Consider the following 24,947-nt stretch of genomic DNA (forward strand, 5'->3'; position numbering starts at 1 on the left):
AAGATAGCATTTCACCTTTAAAGTGTTAAAATAATAAAATCAATGACCTTAGCAAGAGTGGTTACATGGGACAAATGATGCGAACATTCCATTTTAAAATTCAAAACATGAGCGTGAATATATTAATCAGAAACAAAATCTGAATTGCTTATTAGACAAGAAGAACCTGATCAAACAAATATGATTATTTGATGTAGAGAATTTATATACGATTATTTGATTGAGGAAATATATAGGTTTTAAATGCCATCTTCATGTTGGTCTTGTAGATACTTAATTTGACACCAAGGTAGTGACGAATTTGTGGTTAATTAAAAACTACGACCGATTGTTATTTAACACAGGTTTTATGTGTGTCAAACCTTTTCGGGTACCCTCTGCACTTTTCATCAACTTAGGAAACAATAGAGACTTGATTAACATCTGTAGTCAATATAACGAAATGTACAACAAACGAAACTAGTTATAAGATAAATTGATTAATCTTTTTAATCAAATGATATTAACAAATACTTAAACGTGATACTAGCTTCACCTTTGCAGTAAAATAACACTGTGTAAATATTTTCACCTTTACACAAAAAGCACCGTGTAAATATTTGACTTCTGCAATCTACTCATTAAAAAATCGTCGTCATTCTTGTGTTTTAATGAATATGATCTTTGCTTGATAAGAGAAACACTTACGTTATCCACCAACGTGGAAGTCACTATAGAAAAGTACCGTTAATCATACGACACAGAAAATGTGATTTGCTTAACTCTTCGTTAAATTTGGATCAGTGACTTTCTATTTACTCAGAAACCTGGTGTATACTTTTTATTAACCGACGTACAATGTGAACTGTTTGAATACACATTGACAGTAAATTGACAAATATGGCGAGATTTACAGCGAGATTTATAGTGATAATTGTTGACATTGTGTTTAACACCTCGTAACCGCTACTTGAATTAAAGAAGAATTCTTCATACATAACGACAGGGAAATTTCTGTGATTTTTATATTATATTGAATGGAGTTATTATCAATTTATTAAATTGTACTGATAGGAATATACTTTCATAGTTTCATTAAATTCATGCATCTTTTGATATTCAGTTATGGTTTAAATATTTCTTCGTGAAAAATAACAGAAATGTGTGCGATTTTTTTTCTTCTGGTAAACTTAATTATTAAATAAACATATTCTAAATGTTTTTCCGTAATATGATTCAATACTATCGCATTTTTGGAATATTCAGTGGCAGGACAAAACACTTTCCCGTGATTTATAGATACAAATGTTCTGTGATATAGTAAACCACAACACCATTACAATAGTTTGGGATTATTATTTCATGAATTGGATAAATATAGTCGTAGTGATGAACTACTCAATGACTGATCAAGTGAAGATATTTATCCTATAACCGTAAAACTGCAGTCCGACTCACATCTGGCAAAAACCAATCTGTGCATTTATAAATGATTGTAATAGTGGTATGTTTCTCAGTTACTTAGATGAGGAAAGAGGTGGAGTTAAAACTTCTGCACATTAGAAAATGCATAAGGGCAAAACAAACATAGATATGTAAAGAGCATAACGCTTGAATGTTATATTCTGAAATAGTTTTCCAGGACTTTGAGTTTCTTTTTGTGTTTGTTAGAGGCTATAATCATTTGAGATTATTGGAATAGAAGACCGATTAGTTCTTTCTCAGTAAGCATTTAATTGCGAATAATCCATCATTCTCTTACCGAAATTGAGCTGAGTTTAGTTTTCCATTAAGACAACGGTCATTCATAAGCGTTTACTTGTAAAAGTTTATAGGCTGATACAAACGTTTTAAGGACGTTGATTTGATGATTTTGTGAAGCATGTAAAATAAGTGGAATGAATATACGGAGTATAGTCTCGGTGAAGTAAGTTTTAGATATTTAATTGTTTGACACGGATATATCTTCAATATAAAAAATAAAGTATATGCATTATATTTCAAATATTTCAAGTGTAGTTTAAAACTATAAGAATTGTTCAGTTGTGAAAGAAGGGACAATAAAAGTAGGTTTTAATTTGCTTCACGAGGAAGAGATAAACTTTCAAAGTATCATAATAAGTTCAAGGATCAAATTGTCATCATGTGGAGCAAAATAATAGTGTTGGATTTAATTTGTGTTTTTATTCATTTTGAGAGAGTAATGTCGATAACAACTATAAATCTAACTATAATGGTACCTAGTTTACCAGAATCTAGATTATTTTCAACCATGAAAATTAGACCGGCTATTGAAATTGGAATAGAAAAAGTTCAAAGTAAACATTATTTACCATTTATTGAAATAAACGAAACTTATGTTGATACTAACTGTAACATGGTGAATGCGCCAATAGAAGCATTTCGCGCGATGAATACGGGAACACACGTATTTTTCGGACCCGTATGTGACTACAGTTTATCGCCGGTTGCGCGTTATGCTCCATTTTGGAAAATTCCTATCATAAGTGCCGGAGGATTTGCAGATGATTTCAAGAGTAATCGCAAGAAGGAATATCCGACTCTTACACGAATTATGCCGGCAAGCTTTGATTCTGTTGCAATTGCAACAATAAGATTAATAAATAAATTGAAGTGGAATAAAATCTTCCTGATAACAGAACGTACCGATGTTGGAATAATGTACGGGTATTGGTATTTACTTGGATCTACTATTGTTAGCCGGTTAAGGTTAAACCCGAAAAGCAATAACTTACAGGAAACGTTCACGTACGACAAACATCTCTTTGATACATCAGAGCCGAACAGTTTACGAGTTCTTCCGGAAAAGATCGGAAATAAATATGCAAGTAAGTGTGACATGTGCAAAACAGCAAATGTATAAAAGTCCTAGTCTGTATATAAACATCCAAAATCCTAATTTTTGATAGTACGATGGCTGTACAGCCCTCGTACAGCCAAACAAAGTCCGTATAAACTTCCATCATTATTTCTGACAAAAAGGGGAAAGCAATGTGCTTTATCGTGGAAGTATTGAAGTCAAAGTCTGTACGTAAAGAATCCAACACTCATATTCCCGACCGTGCTAGGGCTGTATAGCCAGACAAGGTCGTTTAAAACTCCTATCATCATTTCTGACAAAAAAGGGAAAAACAATATGCATGATCATGGTAGTACGTCCAAGATACACTTAGTATCAACAAAAACAATGGCATTCAATACAAAACGTGTATTTATCGTAATTGAAGAAAAAAAATCTTTTGTATTTTCGGCAAGAACTAGTTTCCTCTACTAGTAACTACTCGGTGGGTGTGTATTAATGCAGAGTAGAATTTCTACTTTCTACTGTAGAGCTTTTATACTGGACATTTAGAAAATTTAATTGTGTTCACTGTACCGTCTATTTTCAAGGCCAGTTGTAACTATCTAAGCTTTCTTTGATCAGTAAAAAGTGTTCCTGATACGTCCATGTTTAACGCCAATTATCAATATAAAAGTTAACTAAATAGTTATCAAAGGTACCAGGATGCGGTTGGCAATATCTAGTTTGTAATTAAAAACTTAGTCAAAGAAAAAACTGCACTTTGATTGGATAATTCCCGTGAAAGTTCATCCAAGTTTCAAGAAAAGTAGGATGAGATATATTTCCTCCAAGTCCGGTAAAGTTTATTTTTAAGTTTTCTTTGACGATTGTCATTATACGAAAAATCTATCAAAATATTTTACCAACAAAACTCGTACAAGAAAACTTTGATAGTGACAACCGGCTATAAGAAGCAAACCAAAAGATCCTACAACCCGCTTACAACCACCAAATGGATTATAAGTAAGGGTTACCATTAAATTATCAAATAGTTAACAAGGAATGTGTTTTTCGTGTCAAAATGGAGATCTTCGTTGTATATTTTCAAAATAGTATGTTTAATGACAATTATGTTGTTTTCAAGCAACATCATGATAAAGCAGGATTCTCTAATATTATTCTATACAGTACAATTGAGCACACTGTTTATAAAATAGTACATTTAATGACAATTTTTGTTGTTTTCAAGCAACACCATGATAAAGTAGGATTCTCTGATCGTATTCTATACAATTGAATTGAGCATACTGTTTGATTTGTATAAAATTAATAACCATCATGACCATATACCATTAAACGTTCAGTTAATGCTGCACAACACTGAAGTTTTAAATGCAGTGAAAAGTACCGTATTGAAATTTAGTCATAAAACACATATAAAAATGAAGATATATTCATCTAATCCCATTCATATAAAGTATTTAAATGTCTGAACTCTTATCTCATGTTCCCCAAGGTCGTAAATATCTCTAAACAAATTAAATATCATTTTATCCCTTTACTTTATTTGTAGTAAATTCGTCAAGTATGGTTTCTGACAAAAAATAAACATTAACGATATAAATTACAATTATTTTCGTGACAAAAATTAAAAATCAATATAATTGGAAAATTCTTGCATAGCAAACATTTTAAAAAACTGAAAAGCATTTATTATTTTGCAAAGTACACACATGTGGGTCAAACAAAATATCAAAATATAACAGCATTAACACAACAGTCAATAATTACAAGTTTATACATAAAATAAAAACAAATAAATGGACTTCATTTTTGCAACTTTAAAAGAGTGTGGGGTTCTATAGACGGTGAGTGCTGTCAAGAATTCAGTCTCAGAATCTAAAAGTTGTTTCAGCTTAAAAAGTGGTTGATAATTCTCATAACTAGGGTTTATAATATTTGCTTAAAGCATAAATTATGTATTTGTCTGTAAAATCAGTATAATATAATAGACAGTATAAACTATCTAGGATTTATTAATTTATGTACCACAATTGAAAGGGTTTGTTAGACAAAGGACCCATCACGTAGACCAATACTCGAAGGTTTGGATTTGGGTCTTTTTTAAGCCCTTTTTTTTTGCCCATTAGCTTTATTCTGTATATTTTGCCCCTTTCAATCTTTATACTGTAAACCCGATTCAAAGCCCCCCACCCAACACTCCCAAACCTGAACATTGTTAATGTCTTGTAGGATGAAAAATAAAATTTAAAGAATACTGCTTACATAATAATTCGTACGAATAGAATGATGATGATATTAAAGATGACATGGTGTAAAATATACAGTGACAAATATTACAGGAATATCGGGACGAGAATAAATAGAATATTTACACTGTTTTAAACCATACCAACACACGTAACAGGATTTTTAACGTGTTCGTTCACAAGTTTAAAGTTCGAAGATATTCACATCATTCTTCAAGACGCCGCGTGTTTAGCGAAAAAAAACCCGACAAATGAAAAGTAGATTTAGGATACCCTACTTCTAATAATAAATTCAATTATCCAACGTTAGAACAAATAATAGGTATACTAAAGCTGTTCCTTTGAGTGAACGATACCATCATAATATTATTGTTGAAGGTCCTTCTAGTGGTTTTTTTTTCGAGGTTCGCATTTAAGCAAAGATAATTTCTAATTATAAATATTAACTCGTAGCCTGTCGGAAAATAGAAAATTTAGTGGAACTCGTTAGTAAAAGAAGACAAGCTTGACCATTGCTGTCGTGCTTCTGTGTTTTCTAAAGAGATTTTGTTATTATACAAATAAATATCAAATTTTCCGACAATATACGTACGTTGGTTATATATTTATTGGCATTCTTGTTATTTTCAAACATCATTATGACAAAAGAAATTGATTTATGTGAACAAGCTAAGAAATAATAAATGTTAACTCGGTGGTCTGTTTTGCAAGTTTTGTAATTGAACCTGTGATTAGCAATCTATTTGTGCGGGTTGTCTCCCTTAGGAGGGACATAAATTTTCATTGACAATGAGTTGCTATGATGCAAAGAGCAAATTTGTTAATACGCAATGTGTTTAACCTTTAAATTCTAGAAATTTCCAATTACTTTTAACCTTTAAATTCCAGAAATTTCCAATTACTTTTAACCTTTAAATTGTGAAATTGAAACTGTTTGATATAATTAATATAGCAATAGTTTTTTTTCTTAAAAAAATGTTTAAAACGGTTATTAGGGCCCCGCCGACGGCGGGTCGCCCTATAGTGATCAGTCTGTCCGTCCGTCTGTCCGTCCGTAGCACTTTCGTGTCCGCTCCATATCTAGAGAACCGTTATGATTTCATACTTAATACTTAACATGATTATTAACCAACACCAGAGGGTGTGTCATGTTGTATGTACAACTTCCTAGGTCAAAGGTCAAGGTCAAAAACTTTGGTTTCAGTTGACAACCCCGTGTCCTGTGGTGAAGATCGTGTCCGCTCCATATCTAGATAACCATTATGATTTCAAAGTTTATACTTGACATCCATTTTAACAACCACCAGAGGGTGTGTCATGATGTATGTACAACTTCCTAGGTCAAAGGTCAAGGTCAAAAACTTTGGTTTCGAGTTGACAATCCTGTGTCCTGTGGTGAAGATCGTGTCCGCTCCATATCTAGATAATCGTTATGATTTCAAAGTATATACTTGTCATACATTTTAACCACCACCAGAGGGCGTGTCATGATGTATGTACAACTTCCTAGGTCAAAGGTCAACGTCAAAAAAACTTTGGTTTCAGTTGACAACCCTGTGTCCTGTGGTGAAGATTGTGTCCGCTCTATATCTTGAGAACCGTTATGATTTCAAATATTATACTTGACATCCATTTTAACCAACACCAGAGGGTGTGTCATGATGTATGTACCACTTCCTAGGTCAAAGGTCTGTCTGCCTGTTGGTCTGTCCATCGCTAACAAATTTGATCCACATTATATTTTGAGAGGACAGCTGTTATTATTTCATACTTTATACCTGACAAACATTTTCAATTTAACATATATATTAACCAACACAAGAGAATGTGTCATAATGTATGCATCCTAGGTCTAAGATCAGTCTGTCGGTCTGTCCATCCGTTCGTTGTTCTTAACAAACTGTGTCCGCTCTACCTCTCGAGAACCATTAATATTTCATACTTTATACTTGGTGGGTCATAATATATTGAAGGCATAATTCTAAAAATATGTGACAAATATCAATTGGGCAGCACCTTTAAACATATTGTTCAAACATCAATCCATATATACAGAAGTCACCTTAGAGTAGTAAACAATGAGTTCACATCATGCAGTCATATCACTATTATACTATGAAAGTAAGATGAGAATATTTATCAGTTTTAACTTAAAATCTTACATCAAAATCACACATGAGACTATGTAATAACTTCAAATAATGCTTCATATCAGATTATCCATACAACTTATTTACCCCACGTTATTGACAGCGGGGCCCACAGAGATGGCTCCCATCTCAATGATATCTAGTTATATATCTTTCCAACTGATCATTCAAAGGCATGGTTTCAGTCTATTTTGTCCGGTTAAGAGCACTTGTCATTTCAGGGCTTTTATAACTGAATGTGCGGTACATGCATTGCTCATTGTTAACGGAGGTACGTGACCTATAGTTGTTAACTACTCTGTCATGTTGGTCTCGCGTTAAGAGTTGTCTCATTGGCAATTGTACCACATCTTCTTATTTTCCTATTAACAACTTATATCAAAAGTGTGTTATAACATGATTTATACAGTAATTGGCAAATAGAATATTACTTGACTTTTTTTAAGCTGTCTCAATAATATTCGAGAATCCTAATTGATTAACTGTACGATATTGTACCATTTTATAAATAAATAGTAGAAATAAGAACATCTCGTGCTACTTGACTATTTTATTTAAACATATATATGTGAAAATAAGTAAAAAACATGAGAGGTTTGACTGAATAAAATGATATTGACGTCTGCAAACAGTATTCATTTGATTCAAAATGTCAATAAACATAATATATTGAACATTCTGTATGTTTCATGCTTTAACCTGGAATAAGATAAGATAATGCTCCCTACTAGATTATTAAAATTAGTTTACATCAACCACATAGTCAATACAAGCCATTTTTTATTCAATACCAATAATATATATGTATTTTGATTTGCTTCTATAATTGACGATGATACCGACCGGTCTTCACCAGATTTTACCATCTTAAAACTATTTGTTCATTAAACTGCTTTCATAAAACAAAACATTAAACACATTTTCTACATTTTGTTTATTGTAACAATATTGTAGAAATAACTATCTTGATACTCTGTATGTTAACAACACAGTTGAAAAAAAGGTTCACATGTTATTATTTTTATTTCATGGAATTAGAATGTGGTTTGTCATGTAGAAATATTTCATAGATATTTAATATAACATACACTGAAGCCGTACTAACAGAAACCAAAAAAAATACCGAGGTTTTATTTTTGGAAGGAACAAATCTTTGGTTGTGCCAAAATGATAAATTACTGTTGAGAAAGTTGGTCAAGGTACATGCAATTGTTATTAATGCTTTATTCTCGTATTTTCAAACACCTACTATCTATCATTTTATTCAGATAGATGCACTCTGTATCATCAATGTTTTGTTCGCTTTTTTAGGAAAAATGATAACATTTGTCAGCTAGATTTTTCTAACATCACAAATGAAATAAGGTTGCTTTTTTTATATCCAATTTATTTTTTAACTTTAAATTTAGTTTCAATTTATTTTTAAAGTTTAATTTTTAATTTTAGTTTCAATTTCATTTTTAAATTGTAATTTCAATCCCAATTGTGAATAATAAAGTTTCAATAATAAAAAGCAATCAAAAAGTACAACTATTAAATATTGTTTACCCTTTTACTCTTTCATGTACGTTATATAGCAGCCTTTTTGCACGAGTATGTCTCTGATGGAAAATTAACTATCTCCGGTCAAGTGTTCTATTGTCGATTATCGCCCCTAATTGACCGAGACATTCCGAGTAGGTCTGTATCCATAAGTCTGACTTGAAATAATTATGATGTAGTATGATGGTCATTTTATCTGAAGTAGTAATAACGTATCATTTTCTCCAATACTTGTTGTAATTTGTCCTAAAGATAAGACAAATCTACGACACCGTTTTCATTTACACCTCGTTGAAATATACCGTAGAATGTTCATTATCAGCTTACAGAAATATTCTCGCGTGTTTGTACGGAATTATTTGTAAACGTTTGTTTTGATTTTACCTAACGGTTTTGTTGTATTCCTACTGATTGTTCAACAGCCATGTCACCTGGATTTTTTTCAGTTGAATCAATTTATGACTATAGAACAGCGGTATAATACTTTTGCCTTTATTGACGTGGGTTTAAATTGATATTCTTTACAAAATCTATTCGTCTGGACTATCCCAAACCCAGAAGAATATGCACTGTGTATTTGTGTATGGCTTTGGTAGTACTTGTTTCTATTCCGTCAGGGTTGTACACGTTGACAGTTCATTATAGAGAACACAACTGTTTACTATTATTTTGGAAAGGTTTTATTTATTTCAAATGTAGTGTCGGTGACGATCTCCGTTTTTTACACGCTCTGTACCAGACATCATTACAAGTATCACTAATTTATCCCTAAAGTAAATATACACTTTAGACACCGGTACAATTTAATTCAATAGTATTATAAAGCAATTTGCTATAATCAAGCGAAGAGAAAGTACAAACTAACGGAGCAATGAAATTCTACTTCCGTCCCTGAAAATTAGTTGCGTACTCGCATCATCCTGTTAAAGTACGTGTGGACCAATTAGAACTGTCAAAAACAATCACGTGCCCATAACAAAATTGAGAATGTTAAAAGTGCCCATAATGACTAGAATCATTATTTTAAATGCAACATTTAATGCAGATATTGAAAACATATAATTTAATAGTCACAGATTCATATGTGCACTTTACGGTTCTAACAACATAATGTCATAATTCTAAACATTTGATAAAACTGCAAAATTTAGCTGATATCTAAACTAAACTAGTATTAATACATTTAAGTAATTTGACATTTCAAATTGAAACCATTTTCTTTCTGAAATAAATATACTAATTCATATTATATAGATCTGGTTCAAACAGCAATTTAGGTAAGATTTTTAGGTTAGTACTGTATTGTTTCATATTTATAATTTTAATTTCCGTGAAATATATGAGGTGCATGTTATCAATGATTTATTAAATTTGTAGATTTTTCGTTCTGGCATGTTACAATAATGTTTGATTTCCTTTGTGCTTTTCTGATTGTTATATTTGACGATGTTATGTCGATGACAACTATAAATTTAACTATAATGGTACCGAGTGATCCAGAATCTCGGCTATTTTCAACCATGAAAATTAGACCAGCTATTAAAATCGGAATAGAAAAAGTTCAAAGTAGACATTATTTACCATTAGGCATTTATTTAAATAAACGAAACTTACGTTGATACTAACTGCGACTATGTGAATGCGCCAATAGAAGCTTTTCGCGCGATGAATAATCATTTGAAATATTACAAACTGGTATGACGCAACGTTGTTAACTGTCAGCAGTGGAATTGACAACAGGCGTAGTTCATTCAAAACTCACGTTACATGTCGCATTGCATGCATTGGAATACATGTTATAAGGACTCGAGTATACTCGAAGGGACATTTTTGAAAAGTAGACTCAAAATATACAAAATGTTTTACAAATCATCAACCGCTTGTAAGTATAATTGATTAAAACGTATAGTCAGCTAAATTTGTATAGCTATCTGACTGTGATGCTTGTAAGGCGCCAGTCATGTTAGTAACAGAACTCATCGCCGGAGATAAATCTAAACTTCAGACGTATATTTGAAAACGAATGCAAACGCTGCATATTTAACCTATAACTGGATATGTTTTTATCCATTTCTTGTCAAAAGACATTAAGAAGTTCTCATTATCAACTTAAACACTCTTTACACAAAATCCATGTCAATAGTCGTAATGTCTTTGCCACTGTATAAAATAAGTGGGTAAAAACTTGAGAAAGAGAACTGGGTTAACTGTTTTTTTCTGACATTGCATTAATTCGCTTGGTCATAAGTTGGATAAAACATGATACCATTGTCGTAAAAAATACTAAACTCTGTGGTAGAAATATGATAAATTGTAAGCGAATATAACTGTGCGCAATATATCCGTACAAACAATAAAAATTTACTTAAAACAGCAAAACAATTACATCTATAAATCTGGAAGATTTGCCTGTAACTTAATATTTAAAAAAAACTTAATATATGTTGTTTTTTTTTTTTTTTTTTTTTTTTTTTGTCAAATGACGATTTTTTAAACTTCATACTAGTACAAACTTGCCAAAATATACCTAAAAAAAAGAAGAAAAATAAAACAATCTCTAGGATCAAAAGTTTAAAAAAAGAACACTGATTTTGAAACGTTCCTTGTTCATTACAAAAGAGCATAATGACGTTACCAATATGAACACTTAGTTTATCCGATAGAACTGACATTTGTATGTACTAGTGAATCCGTACGTTCATTGCCATAGAGTTGTATTTAATTCTATTTTATTTGGTAAAGGCTGGCTTGTGTATCTGGTTAATTCTTGTAGTGGAAGCCATTTAGGTTGATAAAGTAGATATTTACAAGGTTTACAAGTCGGCCTGAGAAATAAACAAGATTTACCATTGTTAAGTTAGGTACATCTGTGACGAGGTTATTACTTGTTAAATTAAGTTGTATAAAAACGAATGAAATATTTAGTATACAAAGCAGATACAAATGGGATTTTTTTTTTTTTTTTAAATAAAATAACCTAAAATAAAAGCTGTAATAGAATATTGTATATAATGTCATGAGACAAAACAGTTGTTAATTTTAATGACATTTCCCTACCAACCACTTGGTTTCGTTTATTTAGGGCTGTTTCCAAAAGGGCAATGTGAGGGTGGGAGGAGCCTCTTCTGAAATTGGTGAAAAATATTTATTTTAACATAAGATCGAAAAATTATGGCCTCGTTCCGTTCTGTGACACATCTAAACTGAGCCTCTTTCACCTGAAAAACTAAATCCACCCCTGTACAAAAAATAAACCCACATTTACATTATTTGGGACGAAGTCGTTTAATTAATTTCAGAAAATATGTTTTGACAAAATGAAATTGTTTATTACTTTCGGAACTTATGCATGAAATATTTACCACTGGACATTAAGCAACTAACAACCAATCAAACAATTAGATTCGTTTCAATATAGTAGAAACACAACAAACTTAAACAGTTTACTTTAACAATTGCACTTTAAACAAATGCATACTTAAAGTAGCTTCAAAAGCGTCATCACAGTTAAGAAATTCATTGATAACACTTTGTAACGTAAGATAATTATTGCGTAACACCTGTCTTTGTCTATCTTAATTTTGCTTATCAATGCATTTATTTCCTCTTTAAATAAAAGTTTATTTTATTTCGAGCAATTTACAACACCTATATATCTCATTATTTAACAATGTAACAAAAGAGTCTTGTCTAACAACTGAAATATCTTTTGGATCTTTTAAATAATTAACACTTTTGAACTTGTTCTGTCAAGAGCAAATGACGACCCAAACAAATTTTGAAAACATAATTATGATTTGTTCAAACCGCTACATTTTGTACCATTTCCGTCTATCCTTCCCTTGAAAAGAAACTAGAATAAAAAAGACAATATTGGGTAACACCAAACAACTTGAAGAAATTAATATTAAATTGGTTGAAACTTTGGATTACTAGATTTACATCTTTAAAAATTCACAACAAGTATTGTATACTTAATTCAAGCATTTTATCTCTTACTAAACATAAACAGTGTGGGTGCTTCTCATTGTTGGAATCATGCGGCGATTGTACATGTTCACATCACTTTACTGTATTCCTTGATGGATTGCTGTCTAATTGGCAATCCTCCCACGCCCATTTGTGTTATACAAGTTTCGTGAATGCAACTGCTATATATGTTCTCTTTTATTTATATGTAACAAAATGGCAAAACAAATCCCTCCTCGAAAATAAAGGAAATCTACCATGTTATCCTGTTTGTTCAGATATGTATCTTTGGAGATAGTAAAATTTAAAACTATTAACCTCGAATTTTAAAATTCTAATTACAGCTGTTGAAAGAGCTCGAGAATAAATATTATAGTCATTTGGGTAACATATAAGTGGTAGAATCTGCTACTATGATGAAATACTTGAAAATGCACCAAATTGTTCCAAATGACTTATGACAGGAAATGGCAACCACCTCATTGTCCTGACCAATGTGTGATGTATCAGTATTTATCAAACTGGTCAGAAACGGTTTAAATGCATGTAACATTATAGAGAAAGCCATTCTAAAATTCATTCGGTTATAAATCAGATGCAGTTAGACTTTACTAGCAAAATATACAGCATTCGACGGTCATCCACAGGTCAAGTGTCATTTCGTTATCAAAATGTATCACTGAAAATCCAGTTCTCTCGGGAAAAGAAAATATGAAAACGGACATTTGCACATACTGAATGGTAAAAAGACATTTGCTTGATTCACGACAGATTTCATGTCTCGCAGTAATAACTAGAACCCCCAAATACAAAATGTCGATTAGAAAATTACAGAAAAGTCATTTGTCCTGTGATTGTGGTTCTACGTTTACACAGAATTATTTGGTTAGTCGCTTTAAATAATTGATTTCATAGAATCAAGTGTAAATGCAAATATCGCGTGGCCGATGACATGTCTCAATTCCCGCTCTAATTTGTTTCTTCTGCCATAACGAGGCTCAATTTCATCAGGTCTAAATTGTTTTGCATCGTTGTTTTATTACATATAGATGTTAAACCGTATAGCTGGTGATTGAATATAATATTAATTGATAATATGAGAGGTATGGTAAAGTCAATGTTAATGAAATAGCAGCCAACATATTATATACAAAAACAAGAATGTGTCCATAGGCACTATCATTTCCTATGTTTAGTGGACCGTTAAATTGAAGTAAAAAAAACAATTTGGCATTAAAATTAGAAAGATCATATCATAGGGAACATGTATACCAAGTTTCAAGTTGATTGAACTTCAACGTCATCAAAAACTACCTTGACTAAAAACTTTAACCAAAACATTTAACCTGAAACTTGCACTATCATTTTATGTGTTCAATTGACCGTTATATTGGGGTCAAAACTATAATTTGGTATTGAATTTAGAAAGATTATATCATAGGGAACATATGTTCAAAGTTTCAAGTTGATTAAACTTCAACCTCATCAAAAACTACCTTGACCAAAAACTTTAATCTGAAGTGGGACGAACGAACGGACGAACAGACGAACGAACGGACTGACAAACGATCGAACGAAAGAACGGGCGAGGGGAGAACAAAAAAATTGCGAAAGCAAATTTACAGATCGAACATTGTTGGGTTGATGTTTAGACGATATGTATACTAGTATATATATAAGTAAACAGACCTAATACTCATGCGGTCTCGGATTAAGATAAAACACATGTTTCTATGAACATTTGAGCTATCGTTTGAACTGCTGTCATGCAATTATATTGAAACAACAGAAACTTGTTCAGTCTTAATATACCCTGAGAACTAGAAAAAAAATGTGCCAACAAACGTTTTGACCTGTTATTAGACAATGAACCTTAAATGATATTTTTAAACGGTTTGTAGATCTTAAAAGTTGAAAGACCGACATACTTCCAACCATGATGACAACCACAACGAGATTGGAGATGTACAATACTACCTGTTTAAAAATACCGTGAAAGATAATGATATAATATTACATTCAAGATAAAAGCATATAATTTGTTTTTAACAAGTAGCAGTTATAGGTATTTAACAGTTGTTTAGTACTTAAACCAATGTGTATTGTTTGGTTTATAACGTCTTTCATTGAACCCCCACATCTTTGTTCAGGAATGGTATTTGCATACACACACGTTCCCACTCGTTCTGATTTCGTGACATAACAAATCTTCACATCAAATTGAAGATTGCAATTCCGTTATGTGATTGTTTTTACCTTTCAAATGTCATTCAAACACTTTCATAACCTTGTCGAAAAGAACATGTCGTGCAAAAATTAATCCCAGTTTTTGTGGTTACCACGTTTAGAGATTATATAATATAAATAGGTTTCGGGAAGGCCATGATATCAGATGCGTCTATTTACAAATCGTCAAAGTGGAATTAATTTATCAACATTTAAGTAAATATCCTCTTCACTGTCATATCATACTCTGTGTAAGGTGTTATCTTTGTTTTAACACTTAAATAGATTAAATTCTGTCGAGATGAACGGATCAATTATAAGATGTTCGGGTCAATCTTAAGTTGCACGGATCAATCTTAAGTTGCACGGGATCAATCTTTAGATACACGGATCAATCGTAAGTTGCACGGATAAATCTCAAGATGTACGGGTCAATTTTAAGTTGCACGGATCAATCTAAAGATGCATGGATCAAGTAAAATGTAAACATCAGACGATAAAATGATATAAAATCACCAAATTCAAAGTTTTACATGCAGTAGATAACATTACTATAAATTTCTGGCCGTACGAGAAATCTAGCGATTCAAAGCGTTGGTCAAAGGGAAAATGTCGGTGAACTTTACCATTTACAATCTGTAGTGCTTTTTCATATTAATATTTCACTTGCATCAATAACATACATTTTGTATTAGCGAAAAGGTTAAACAAAATATTGTTTAAATGAAAGAGCACGTGGCATATATATCGAGCAAACAAAATGGGTCAAAAGTCAGTGAGTGTATCATCCTGAATATGCATGAACTATTTGCCACTGGACATTACCAGCAATCAATCAATGAATCAAAAGTCAGTGAGAAAGATTTCATGTTTTTTTTTATATTTTGCTTTTTTGTTGAATCTTGTAACGATGACGATAGACGCATACGTATAGCTTAAACCCTGTGCATTTCTATATTTTGGCTTTTTGTGATGTTTGCTTACTGCCTCACTGACATTGACCCCAAATCTCCTGTCATAAATTTGGTTATCTGTACTTTAAGTGAAAACACACGTAAAAGGTGATGGGTTGAATGCTTAACAAACTAATTAAACCTCGCCACAAGCTCTTGTGCTTATCCAAGATCGGGATTATTTTACAGCTTTTTCATATAGGATAGTACGCGAATTGAGATCCTCGGGTGGTCTTAGACTAGCGTTTAATATGTGCAATGTCAAGGTCGAAATCGTTGTAGACCGGATGTTTACTAATTTTTAGTAGTACTTGTTTGTTGTGATGCTGTCTCATTGAGGAGTGCATTTGTACCTCACATCACATTTATTTAACGTTAATCTAAACCAAGATATATATATTTTTTAGCAAGTTAACACCAATACCAAAACAATGATTATATTCATGTCTCATTACGCAAGAAGAACATTAGTGAGTTGCATAGTGTAGTAATCCATGAAACTAAATAGTTCCTACCGAGAACAATTTAATTACGGAATCAAATGATAGGAAGTTCAAATTTCATCATGAAAATCAATCAGCTTCATAAAAAACCATTGGAAAAGAATAAAGATTTATTAATTATCCGATCTTGTTGCAATTATCAGATCGGATCAATTTTAATGTTAGGAATAACAGAGACATATAATACATGTATCATATGATTCTGGTAATAAGAGTGGTTTAAAGTAATTTTTATCAATTTACTACTCGTGTGATTACGTTCATTTTTCTGTATTGCTGATTTCTTCAATGAACTTTCAATCAGATTATTCAATCTACTAGTACTCATTTGCTACTTCTGTGACCCAAAAATTTATCGTTTCTATTTCCGTAACTCGAAATGTTCATGAAGTTTCAAATTCTTTGTATTTTTTTTTTTTAAATCTTGTAAATCTTGTCTAATTTTAAATTTCAATTCCTTATATCGATTTCAGATACAAGAAGTATAAAAACACCTTTGAAAGTCTGAAAATGACAAAATGGTGGTATATGAATGCTTGCGAAGTTTCCTGATTTGTTTCAGAAATATATGACATCACATGTATCATGTTGTATCTCCGATTGTCATGATTTCAATAACATTGTCATACAATATATAATTTTGTGCTGGACAATAAAAAGCTGTTCAAGCTATATAATATAAAGGAAAGGAAATAATTATGATACATAAGACGTTAATGACCAAGAGTTTACGGATGTCCTTTGTGAATTATTAGCAATTTAAGATTTCTATTTCATTTTACCTTAGTTATTGAAATCTTAGTAGCCGTTTGTCACATATGATATATGATATATAAGAAATACAAATATACAATTTTGCTCAGCCGGAAGCCAGCAGGATCAATGTTCCATAAAACAATCTTTGACAGAAGTTCTTTACAATAAAAACCACAGCATATCCCCAATTAAAAGAAAATCACTATAAAACCACGGAAGATCTCAGTGGTATCCAAAGCTATAGCAATTAACCTGTAAATAAAAATAGATTTTATAATAAATCAATACTCTCAGTCAAGATATACCGTTGATACATCTACGACTACGTTAAAGTTGCATCCTAAATAATCAAACTGAACAAGTTTTATTAACCGCCAAGGACTAAAGTCATTAGTTTTGTAAATTAAAGATCCACTGCAAGTTATAACGTGGGCACTTATCATCTCAAAGTTAATAGAATTGGTCAATAGTTATCTGCCTTAATTTGTGCAGCTCTGCAGAGATATATGTCTTATCAGTCGTTGAAATGCAGTAATCTATGTTCTATCGTTCACTGAAATCAAATACTGTATGTCCGTTTATTTCCTGTTTTGTTCGCAGTTTGGACTTTTATTAGATCGGGTAGAACGCAAGATCTACGCTGTTTGTTATCAGCTGTAATAACGTTGTGCGCTGCCTTTAAATAATCTCTGAGTATTTGTAAAGCGTAGATGTTACAAATAAAAGGAGATGTTGAGATAACCCAACGACAAAAACCAAACTTCATCACAAGAGCAACAGTCATTTATAAGTGTCTGTTCATATGCATCCCAAACACTCCAAAGTTTTCAAAAGTTTTTAATAAATTAAATGAAAACCATCAAAGATCTACTCAAACTTCCTAAAATAAGGAAAACAAAAACATTAACTTTAACTGCGTAAAGATTATTATCTAAATTCTATGATCTTAAGTGGGTTGTTATCGTAATGGCAATCTTGCCATCTTTTCAATAAATGTTGCCCCAAAAATTATTATTATTATATCAATAACGTATATTATCTTCCTTGTCATAAACATAATATCGATATGGCTTTTTAGGTTGCTGTTTCATTAAGATTCACAATATTTCATATATCCAAATAGAACCTCAAAGTTTTTCACTGACAATTTTATCTGTATCTTAAGAATGCAATAGAGGGGTTTGTTTCGAAGTAATTTTAACTTGTAAACTAAGAATCAGCAAAGTATTCATTTCATGAAAATTATTGGGAAATAAACCAGATTATATTGATTACGAGTTGATTTGCAAATGGTCACACAGTCAACCGTTTTTCAGACTTTCTTCTAACAGGAACATATTTGAATTATGTGGTAAATTTATTGAGCAGTTTCGACAGGTTTTCAGCCAGACGATAACAAAATCTATAAATCTCGCAAAGTTTCGTAAAGTCCGAGATTTTTATCAATTTTATATTGAAAAGCCTATCAGATTCATTTCCCGTTATATATACTGTTCCCAGCTTCTAATGATTAGATAACTTTATGTATTGACTGTAAAACAATTATAAAAGTGCAGCATATGAGGAGTGCACGCAAACTATATTTGCTTCAATAAATAAACATATAATGCGAAATGTCAAAAAGTTTAATTATGGCACAGATTATCAGCTATAGAAAGCTTAACGATCAACAGAAAGCAAATGTTCAAACTCATAACACTCTCTGTTGACAAATTACATTTGTTCCTCTGTAAACGAAGCCGTAATGAGTTCCCGCCTTACGATACATTTGTACACTATGATATCTGTATGCAAAATATATTTTAAGTTGTTCTAAATGTAGTTGAATCTTAAACCAATGAAACCTCAGTTTTAGGGTTAGAATGATAAATATATGGTTGTAAAAATGTCCAGTGGCAATTACATTATTGCTTCATATTTCACGCCTAATCGACGCAAAAATTCTATTTTTATTATGAAAGTATGTCGGGATAGCACTTCAAAAGGAGAACTGAATGTTACTGCAAAAAATTGAAGAGTTCGAAAAGTATTCACTTTATCAATCCCGTATTAAGGGACTCGGGACAAATCATTATGGAAAGTTGTTTTTTTTTTTTGTTCTCGCATCATCAGTGAGTGTCTATATTATATATCGCCAAATATCTCGAATATTCCTAGCGGGTTACTCCTGTATCTGGGTTCAAATGTTTTACCCCGGGACCAGCATGCTGGTGTTAAATATGATGTATCTTGCTTACATTAGTTTTAATTATATGAATGTGTTACAAATCAGTAACATCTTTCTGAAATGTTCATATCAAGTCATCAGTTATTTTATGCCGATCATCAACCTCAAGAAAATAATAAAACTGACAAAATGTTGCCAAAAAAAATCCCAGTTTTTTTTTCCAGTTGTGCAATTGATTTTGCTACAGATGATAAATTTAAGTACAATTATTTTAGAAACACAGCAGCATCAACACATTCACGAAACACTACATGCTGAGCCAGTAATTCCGTAATTTGTTAAAAGCAATGTTTTTGTCTGTTAGAATGTCTTTTTTATTACGTTATCTCGAAATAAACTCTCAAAACAAGATAGCGTTTTAAACTGAATGCAAAAACTTAAAAGATAATTATTTCACAAGTTTGATTAAATTGAGGTCTTTCTTCTTCGGTACCGATATAATGCAGTGTTACTGGTTTTGTAAATTAAATTCATGTGAAACATAAATAAAAATAGTGAAAAGTGCAAAAGTTCAATAGTCCTTTACAAATAGTAATAAAACACAATTGAGATTACAAATACACAGATTATGTAAACACATCCGGCGTATGATTTAATTAAAGATTGGATATGCATCAATTAAACTCTTGTTTGCTTAACCGACATTAAAACATGTAAACTGTAAATTTGATTTATTTTACAGCTCATTTATAAAAAAAAATGCCTTTTTTTAGTCTTATATGATTATTAATTTTAATTCATTTATATTTTTTGGAGTTTAGTATGGCCTCCATTTTCACTGAAATAGTACACATTTTGTTTATGTGCCAGCTGGAACACGCCTCGGAGTGTTGGATTTTCGCGATGCGTTGACGACTCATGCATTGGTGGTCTACGACTGTTTATAGCTCTTTGGTCAGGCTTTTGTCTCTTTGACACATTTTCCATTTCCATTCTCAATTACATTTTCTTTACTTTTATCTTTGGTAAGTTTAAAAACTCAAGATCAAACTTACTCAGAAAAAAGTGACCTCAGATGGATTCTTTTAAGTTTAAAGAATTTGGGAATAATGTAGTGCTGGATATATAAATAAAATAATATATTATAGTGGGCAAAAATATATAGAATGGAAAACAATTACCAAAAAGTTACAGAATCAAAACTCTGTTTAATTACCAGATGTTCATTGAATCGTAGCGAATTATGAATTTCAATGGTATTTTTAAGTTCGATGTACTTTTTTTATAATTTGGTAATTGGGAACGTGTAAATTTGATTTTTAATTTGTAATGCGGAAAAGCTGAAATAACACTTTAAGTCTTAATTGTAAAATTATATTCAACTTCGTACTTTATTTGGCTTTTTTTAACTTTTTTTGGATTCGAGCGTCACTGATGAGTCTTTTGTAGACGAAACTCGCGTCTGGCGTATATACAAAATTTAGTCCTGGTATCTATGATGAGTTTATTTATAGGTGTTAAAAATGTTACATAACTTGACAACTGAATAAACATAACTTAAAAATAAAAATAGAACCATAATTCTGCAGTTCAAACAGTTACGTTGAAGTTAAAAACCACAGTAGAAAAGGGACTACATATGCAAATCCTTGTCAAAAGTTCGTTCGAATCATCGACAAGCTAACTAAACGATCAAATTTCGGTATTATTGCGTTTTTAAAGAATTTTTGCTATGTACATTTAGTCGCCGTGAATGTAAAGACAAACTTTACTGTTAATTTGAATATCGGAACGTTACTAGTTTGATATTTAATCAAAATGAAAGTTTCCCCATTTGTCGAGCCTTCGACTTTTGTCGCAGAAAGTTCGACATAGGGATAGTGATCCGGCGGCGGCGGCGGCGGCGGCGGCGGCGGCGGCGGCGTTAGCTAACTTCTTCAAAGCTTTATATTTTAGAAGGTGGAAGACCTGGTGTCATCTGACCTTGACCTCATTTTCATGGTTCAGTGGTTATAGTTAAGTTTTTGTGTTTTGGTCTGTTTTTCTTATACTGTATGCAATAGGTCTACTATATTTGGTGTATGGAATGATTGTAAGGTGTACATGTCTAGCTGGCAGGTGTCATCTGACCTTGACCTCATTTTCATGGTTCAATGGTCAAAGTTAAGTTTTTAAGTTTTGGTCTTTTTTTCTAATACTATATGCAATAGGTCAACTATATTTGGTGTATAGAAATATTTTATGATATATATGTCAGTCGCGCAGGTTTTATTTGAAATTGATTCCTTTTCATGATTCATTGCTCAGCGTTAAGTTTTTGTGTTTTATTCTGTTTTTATTAAACTATAACAATAGGTCAACTATATTTGTTGCATTGAAGAGTTGTTAGCTGTACATGTCTGGCTGGCATGGTTCATCTGACCTTGACCTCATTTCATGTTTTATTGGTCAATGTTTAGTTTTCTTGGTTAATGTTAAGTTTATGTGACAGTTGTAACAAAGCTTTATATTTAGGACTATCAACATAATATCAATGATTAGTAAAGAAGGCGAGACATTTCAGCGTGTGCACTCTCGTCTAATCTATTACAAGTTTAAAAATACCAATAAATTATACCCAAGTCGATCCCATAATTATTTTTAAAAAAGTTAGATGAAGTACACAATTGCCATAACAAAGGCGAATCGTGCTGGGAAATCTTGCATTTTAATTACATATGATGTCTTAACACATTTCTCGTCGTCAACTCAGTAGTCATCTAGTAGTTCTTTTGAACTGACTTTATTTGCAACATTCTATTCTTAAAAACTTTCGTTCACAAATTAGCTGAGGTTCAAATTATTACAGGCAAAAATAATGTCCCTGTTGATCAAACAGCTCCTAAAATTTTTATGTGTTTTTTTAAACATCCTTGCCTTTCAAATATTTAGTCTGATGTAGGTAAAGTGAGGGGGGAAACGATTCGCTCAAAAAGAACTTATACTAGTTACAAGTATTTGAGCTCTGAGCATCACTGAGGAGACATTTTATGTCGAAATGTTCATTTGGTTAAGAAAAAGTACCGTTATAGTGTGTGATAACATTTTGTGAGGGAATTCGATGTTTGCTATACCACTGTTCATTTCAACGCACTTGATGATGATACCACTTTATGAATGAATTTTTTTGCAGTGTTTTAAGAAATAATTTTACTTTAAAATCACGTACCATTTGTGAACTATTAATGTTTTACAAGGACGAATTTTCTGTATAAAGTCAATAATTGTGCGAACTTTTGAAGCTCAAACTTTTTATAGCTTTAAATACGCCAATGAAAGGTCCGAAAACTATACCAATACAGAACGATATATTTTATAAATTGTAGCAAAACTTTTGGTCGACAAATTTTAATTCGTTATTGCATAAATATCAACTTGAAATATCTGTCATGTTCTCCCTACCCAGTTTACTCCTATTACTTAATATAATGTGGACTGGACATTGTTATTGAATCTTATACAATTTGATTGGATTAAGTTCTTTTTGATTACCTTCAAACTGTTCATACTTTTCGTACGAGTATATTGATTAAATCAGACCGTGCGTGAATGTGTACAGTAAATTAAATGACCTGCATACTGGACACTGGACCAGTCCATATTACGTTTTATCAATGAAACTTAAGGTATGAAAGGTAACAATTGCCACAGTTTTATATTTTCACATAATTTTCCGAATTCACATTATAGATAAAATATTTTTGAAAGTCTATTGCGGAGAAAAAGGGAAAGTTTACTGTTTTTTACGTTCTTTTCCATTAAAAACGCCATTTGTCGAAGATAATTGCAGAAAAACATTTTACGCACGGCTACGCCAGGTAATAAATTTTTGTTTATCCTACCAAAAAAATACATTTTTCAGAATCGTTCGTATATTATAATAATAAATCCCAAATTTATGTAGTCGTTAGATAAAGTCCTTATATGTACGATCTGCCTATTTTTGGACATCAAAAGACAATACGATCGTTTTGAGGTCAATTTCGTCTACCTCACACAATCTTGTTAGGCACATATATATAGTATAATAATAAAATGTGTTTTATTAAACATAAACATACGGAAGCGTATTAGCGCCACACAACTTTTTTTTTTTTAAATATTTCTTCCTATGTTTGCGTTGTAACGCAAACTTTGCGATATAACGTAAACCTTTACGAAATAACGCAAACATTGGCGTTTTAGCGCAAACCTTTGCGTTAAACGCAAACATTTGTTTTATCTTATTTCTTATTTAAGATTCAAAGGAAACAGTAGTTATTAATGGAGGAGGCTGTATATATTAAAATTTATCACCTTTGTACTCATTGCGAAGTAAAATGCTTGAATATTTAGAACATATCATTGACTAATAATGGCAGAATAATCGATATAAAAAGATGTGTTATGAGTGCCAATATGAAAATCTCCATCTTCAACACGAAGCATTGGCTCACACCGAACAGCAAACTATAAAGGCCCAAAAAATGACATCCATGATACTACTTGTAATATATATTACAAAGAAAATTGAGTAAATTGAAGTTATACTGAAGAAAATAAAAAATCAACCCAGCTAATATAGGCTATAACCGAATATAAATATACTTCCAAAGTAAGCTCTCTTTTGAGGACAGTGTAAAGTTGGTTAGATTCAAACATGCTACTATTTGGCAATAAATGTATGGATTGGAATGATATTTTTTATTAATAAAATCATGTTCTCTCCATTCAAATTGCTACCCAAGCATCTGAAAAGTACTTCACTATATTGAAATGAAAATTCAAATACTTTTAAGAAGCTTTATCATATCCTGAGATAAAAAAACGATTTCTTGCATCAAAATTTAAAAAAAAATGTTTCTTTATGGATAATTCATTTTAAAACAGAAAGATCATTTTGTCTATTTGACTTGAAATTTTCACAATTGTAGGAAATTATTTTTGATCTTTCAATTAAAATATGCCTATACAATTATTTTCTTGTTAAATTATATACTTTTCTGATGCACAATGAAACCATTCTTAATTTATGTATAATTGCACTTCAAGTATTCCCTTATTCCTATGCATATTTATTATAATGATTTGGCCATGCATTTATGGTTCTTTTCTTATATACTAGAAAATTACAACCGAAATTAATGACAGACGGACACATATACAAAACTTAATGAATTATTGAAATCAAGATGTTTGCATTATAACTCCAGAGTTTGCGTTATATCGTATAAACATGTCTTGTTTAGTACTTTTGTCATGGATGGTATGTTTCATGGGTATATTATGGTTGCATTTTAACTCGTCAGGGTTTATTGTTTGCAATTGGGTTATCTTTATTAAAATATTAAAAAAAAAGTGTGAAGGAATTCTAAGAAGTGCAGCAAATAATTAAAAGATAGAAATAGATGTGTGTAATTCAAAACTACAGCAAGCCAACGACTTAAAAGCTGCATACTTTATGTCAAAGACAGCGAATAGGAATAAAATCAGATTAGGTGCATAATGGTAGCGCTGTCTCCTCCATCTATAGTATTACGTATGAATTGATCGAGTATATGCTGTCAGTATTTTCCGATTCGCTTCTGTGTATTCGTACATCTCGCTGTAG

The 24,947-nt window shown here is 31.5% G+C and overlaps 1 protein-coding gene across 9 annotated transcripts in view; it reads left to right on the forward strand.

Moving 5' to 3' along the window:
- LOC143051848 (atrial natriuretic peptide receptor 1-like) overlaps positions 1–24,947 on the forward strand; it is a 375,823-nt gene that overhangs the window by 195,557 nt on the left and 155,319 nt on the right. The window contains exon 1 of one of the 9 annotated variants that reach the window (XM_076224829.1): positions 1,354–2,828. The exons of the other annotated variants lie outside the window; for them this stretch is intronic. Within the exon in view, the coding sequence (XP_076080944.1) occupies positions 2,123–2,828 (706 nt within the window). The 5' untranslated portion in view covers positions 1,354–2,122. Of the gene's footprint in view, positions 1–1,353; positions 2,829–24,947 lie in introns of those variants that run through there. 9 annotated transcript variants of the gene reach the window in all.

The sequence above is a fragment of the Mytilus galloprovincialis genome, chromosome 11 (genome assembly GCF_965363235.1).
Source record: "Mytilus galloprovincialis chromosome 11, xbMytGall1.hap1.1, whole genome shotgun sequence".
In the NCBI taxonomy this organism is placed as follows: domain Eukaryota; kingdom Metazoa; phylum Mollusca; class Bivalvia; order Mytilida; family Mytilidae; genus Mytilus; species Mytilus galloprovincialis.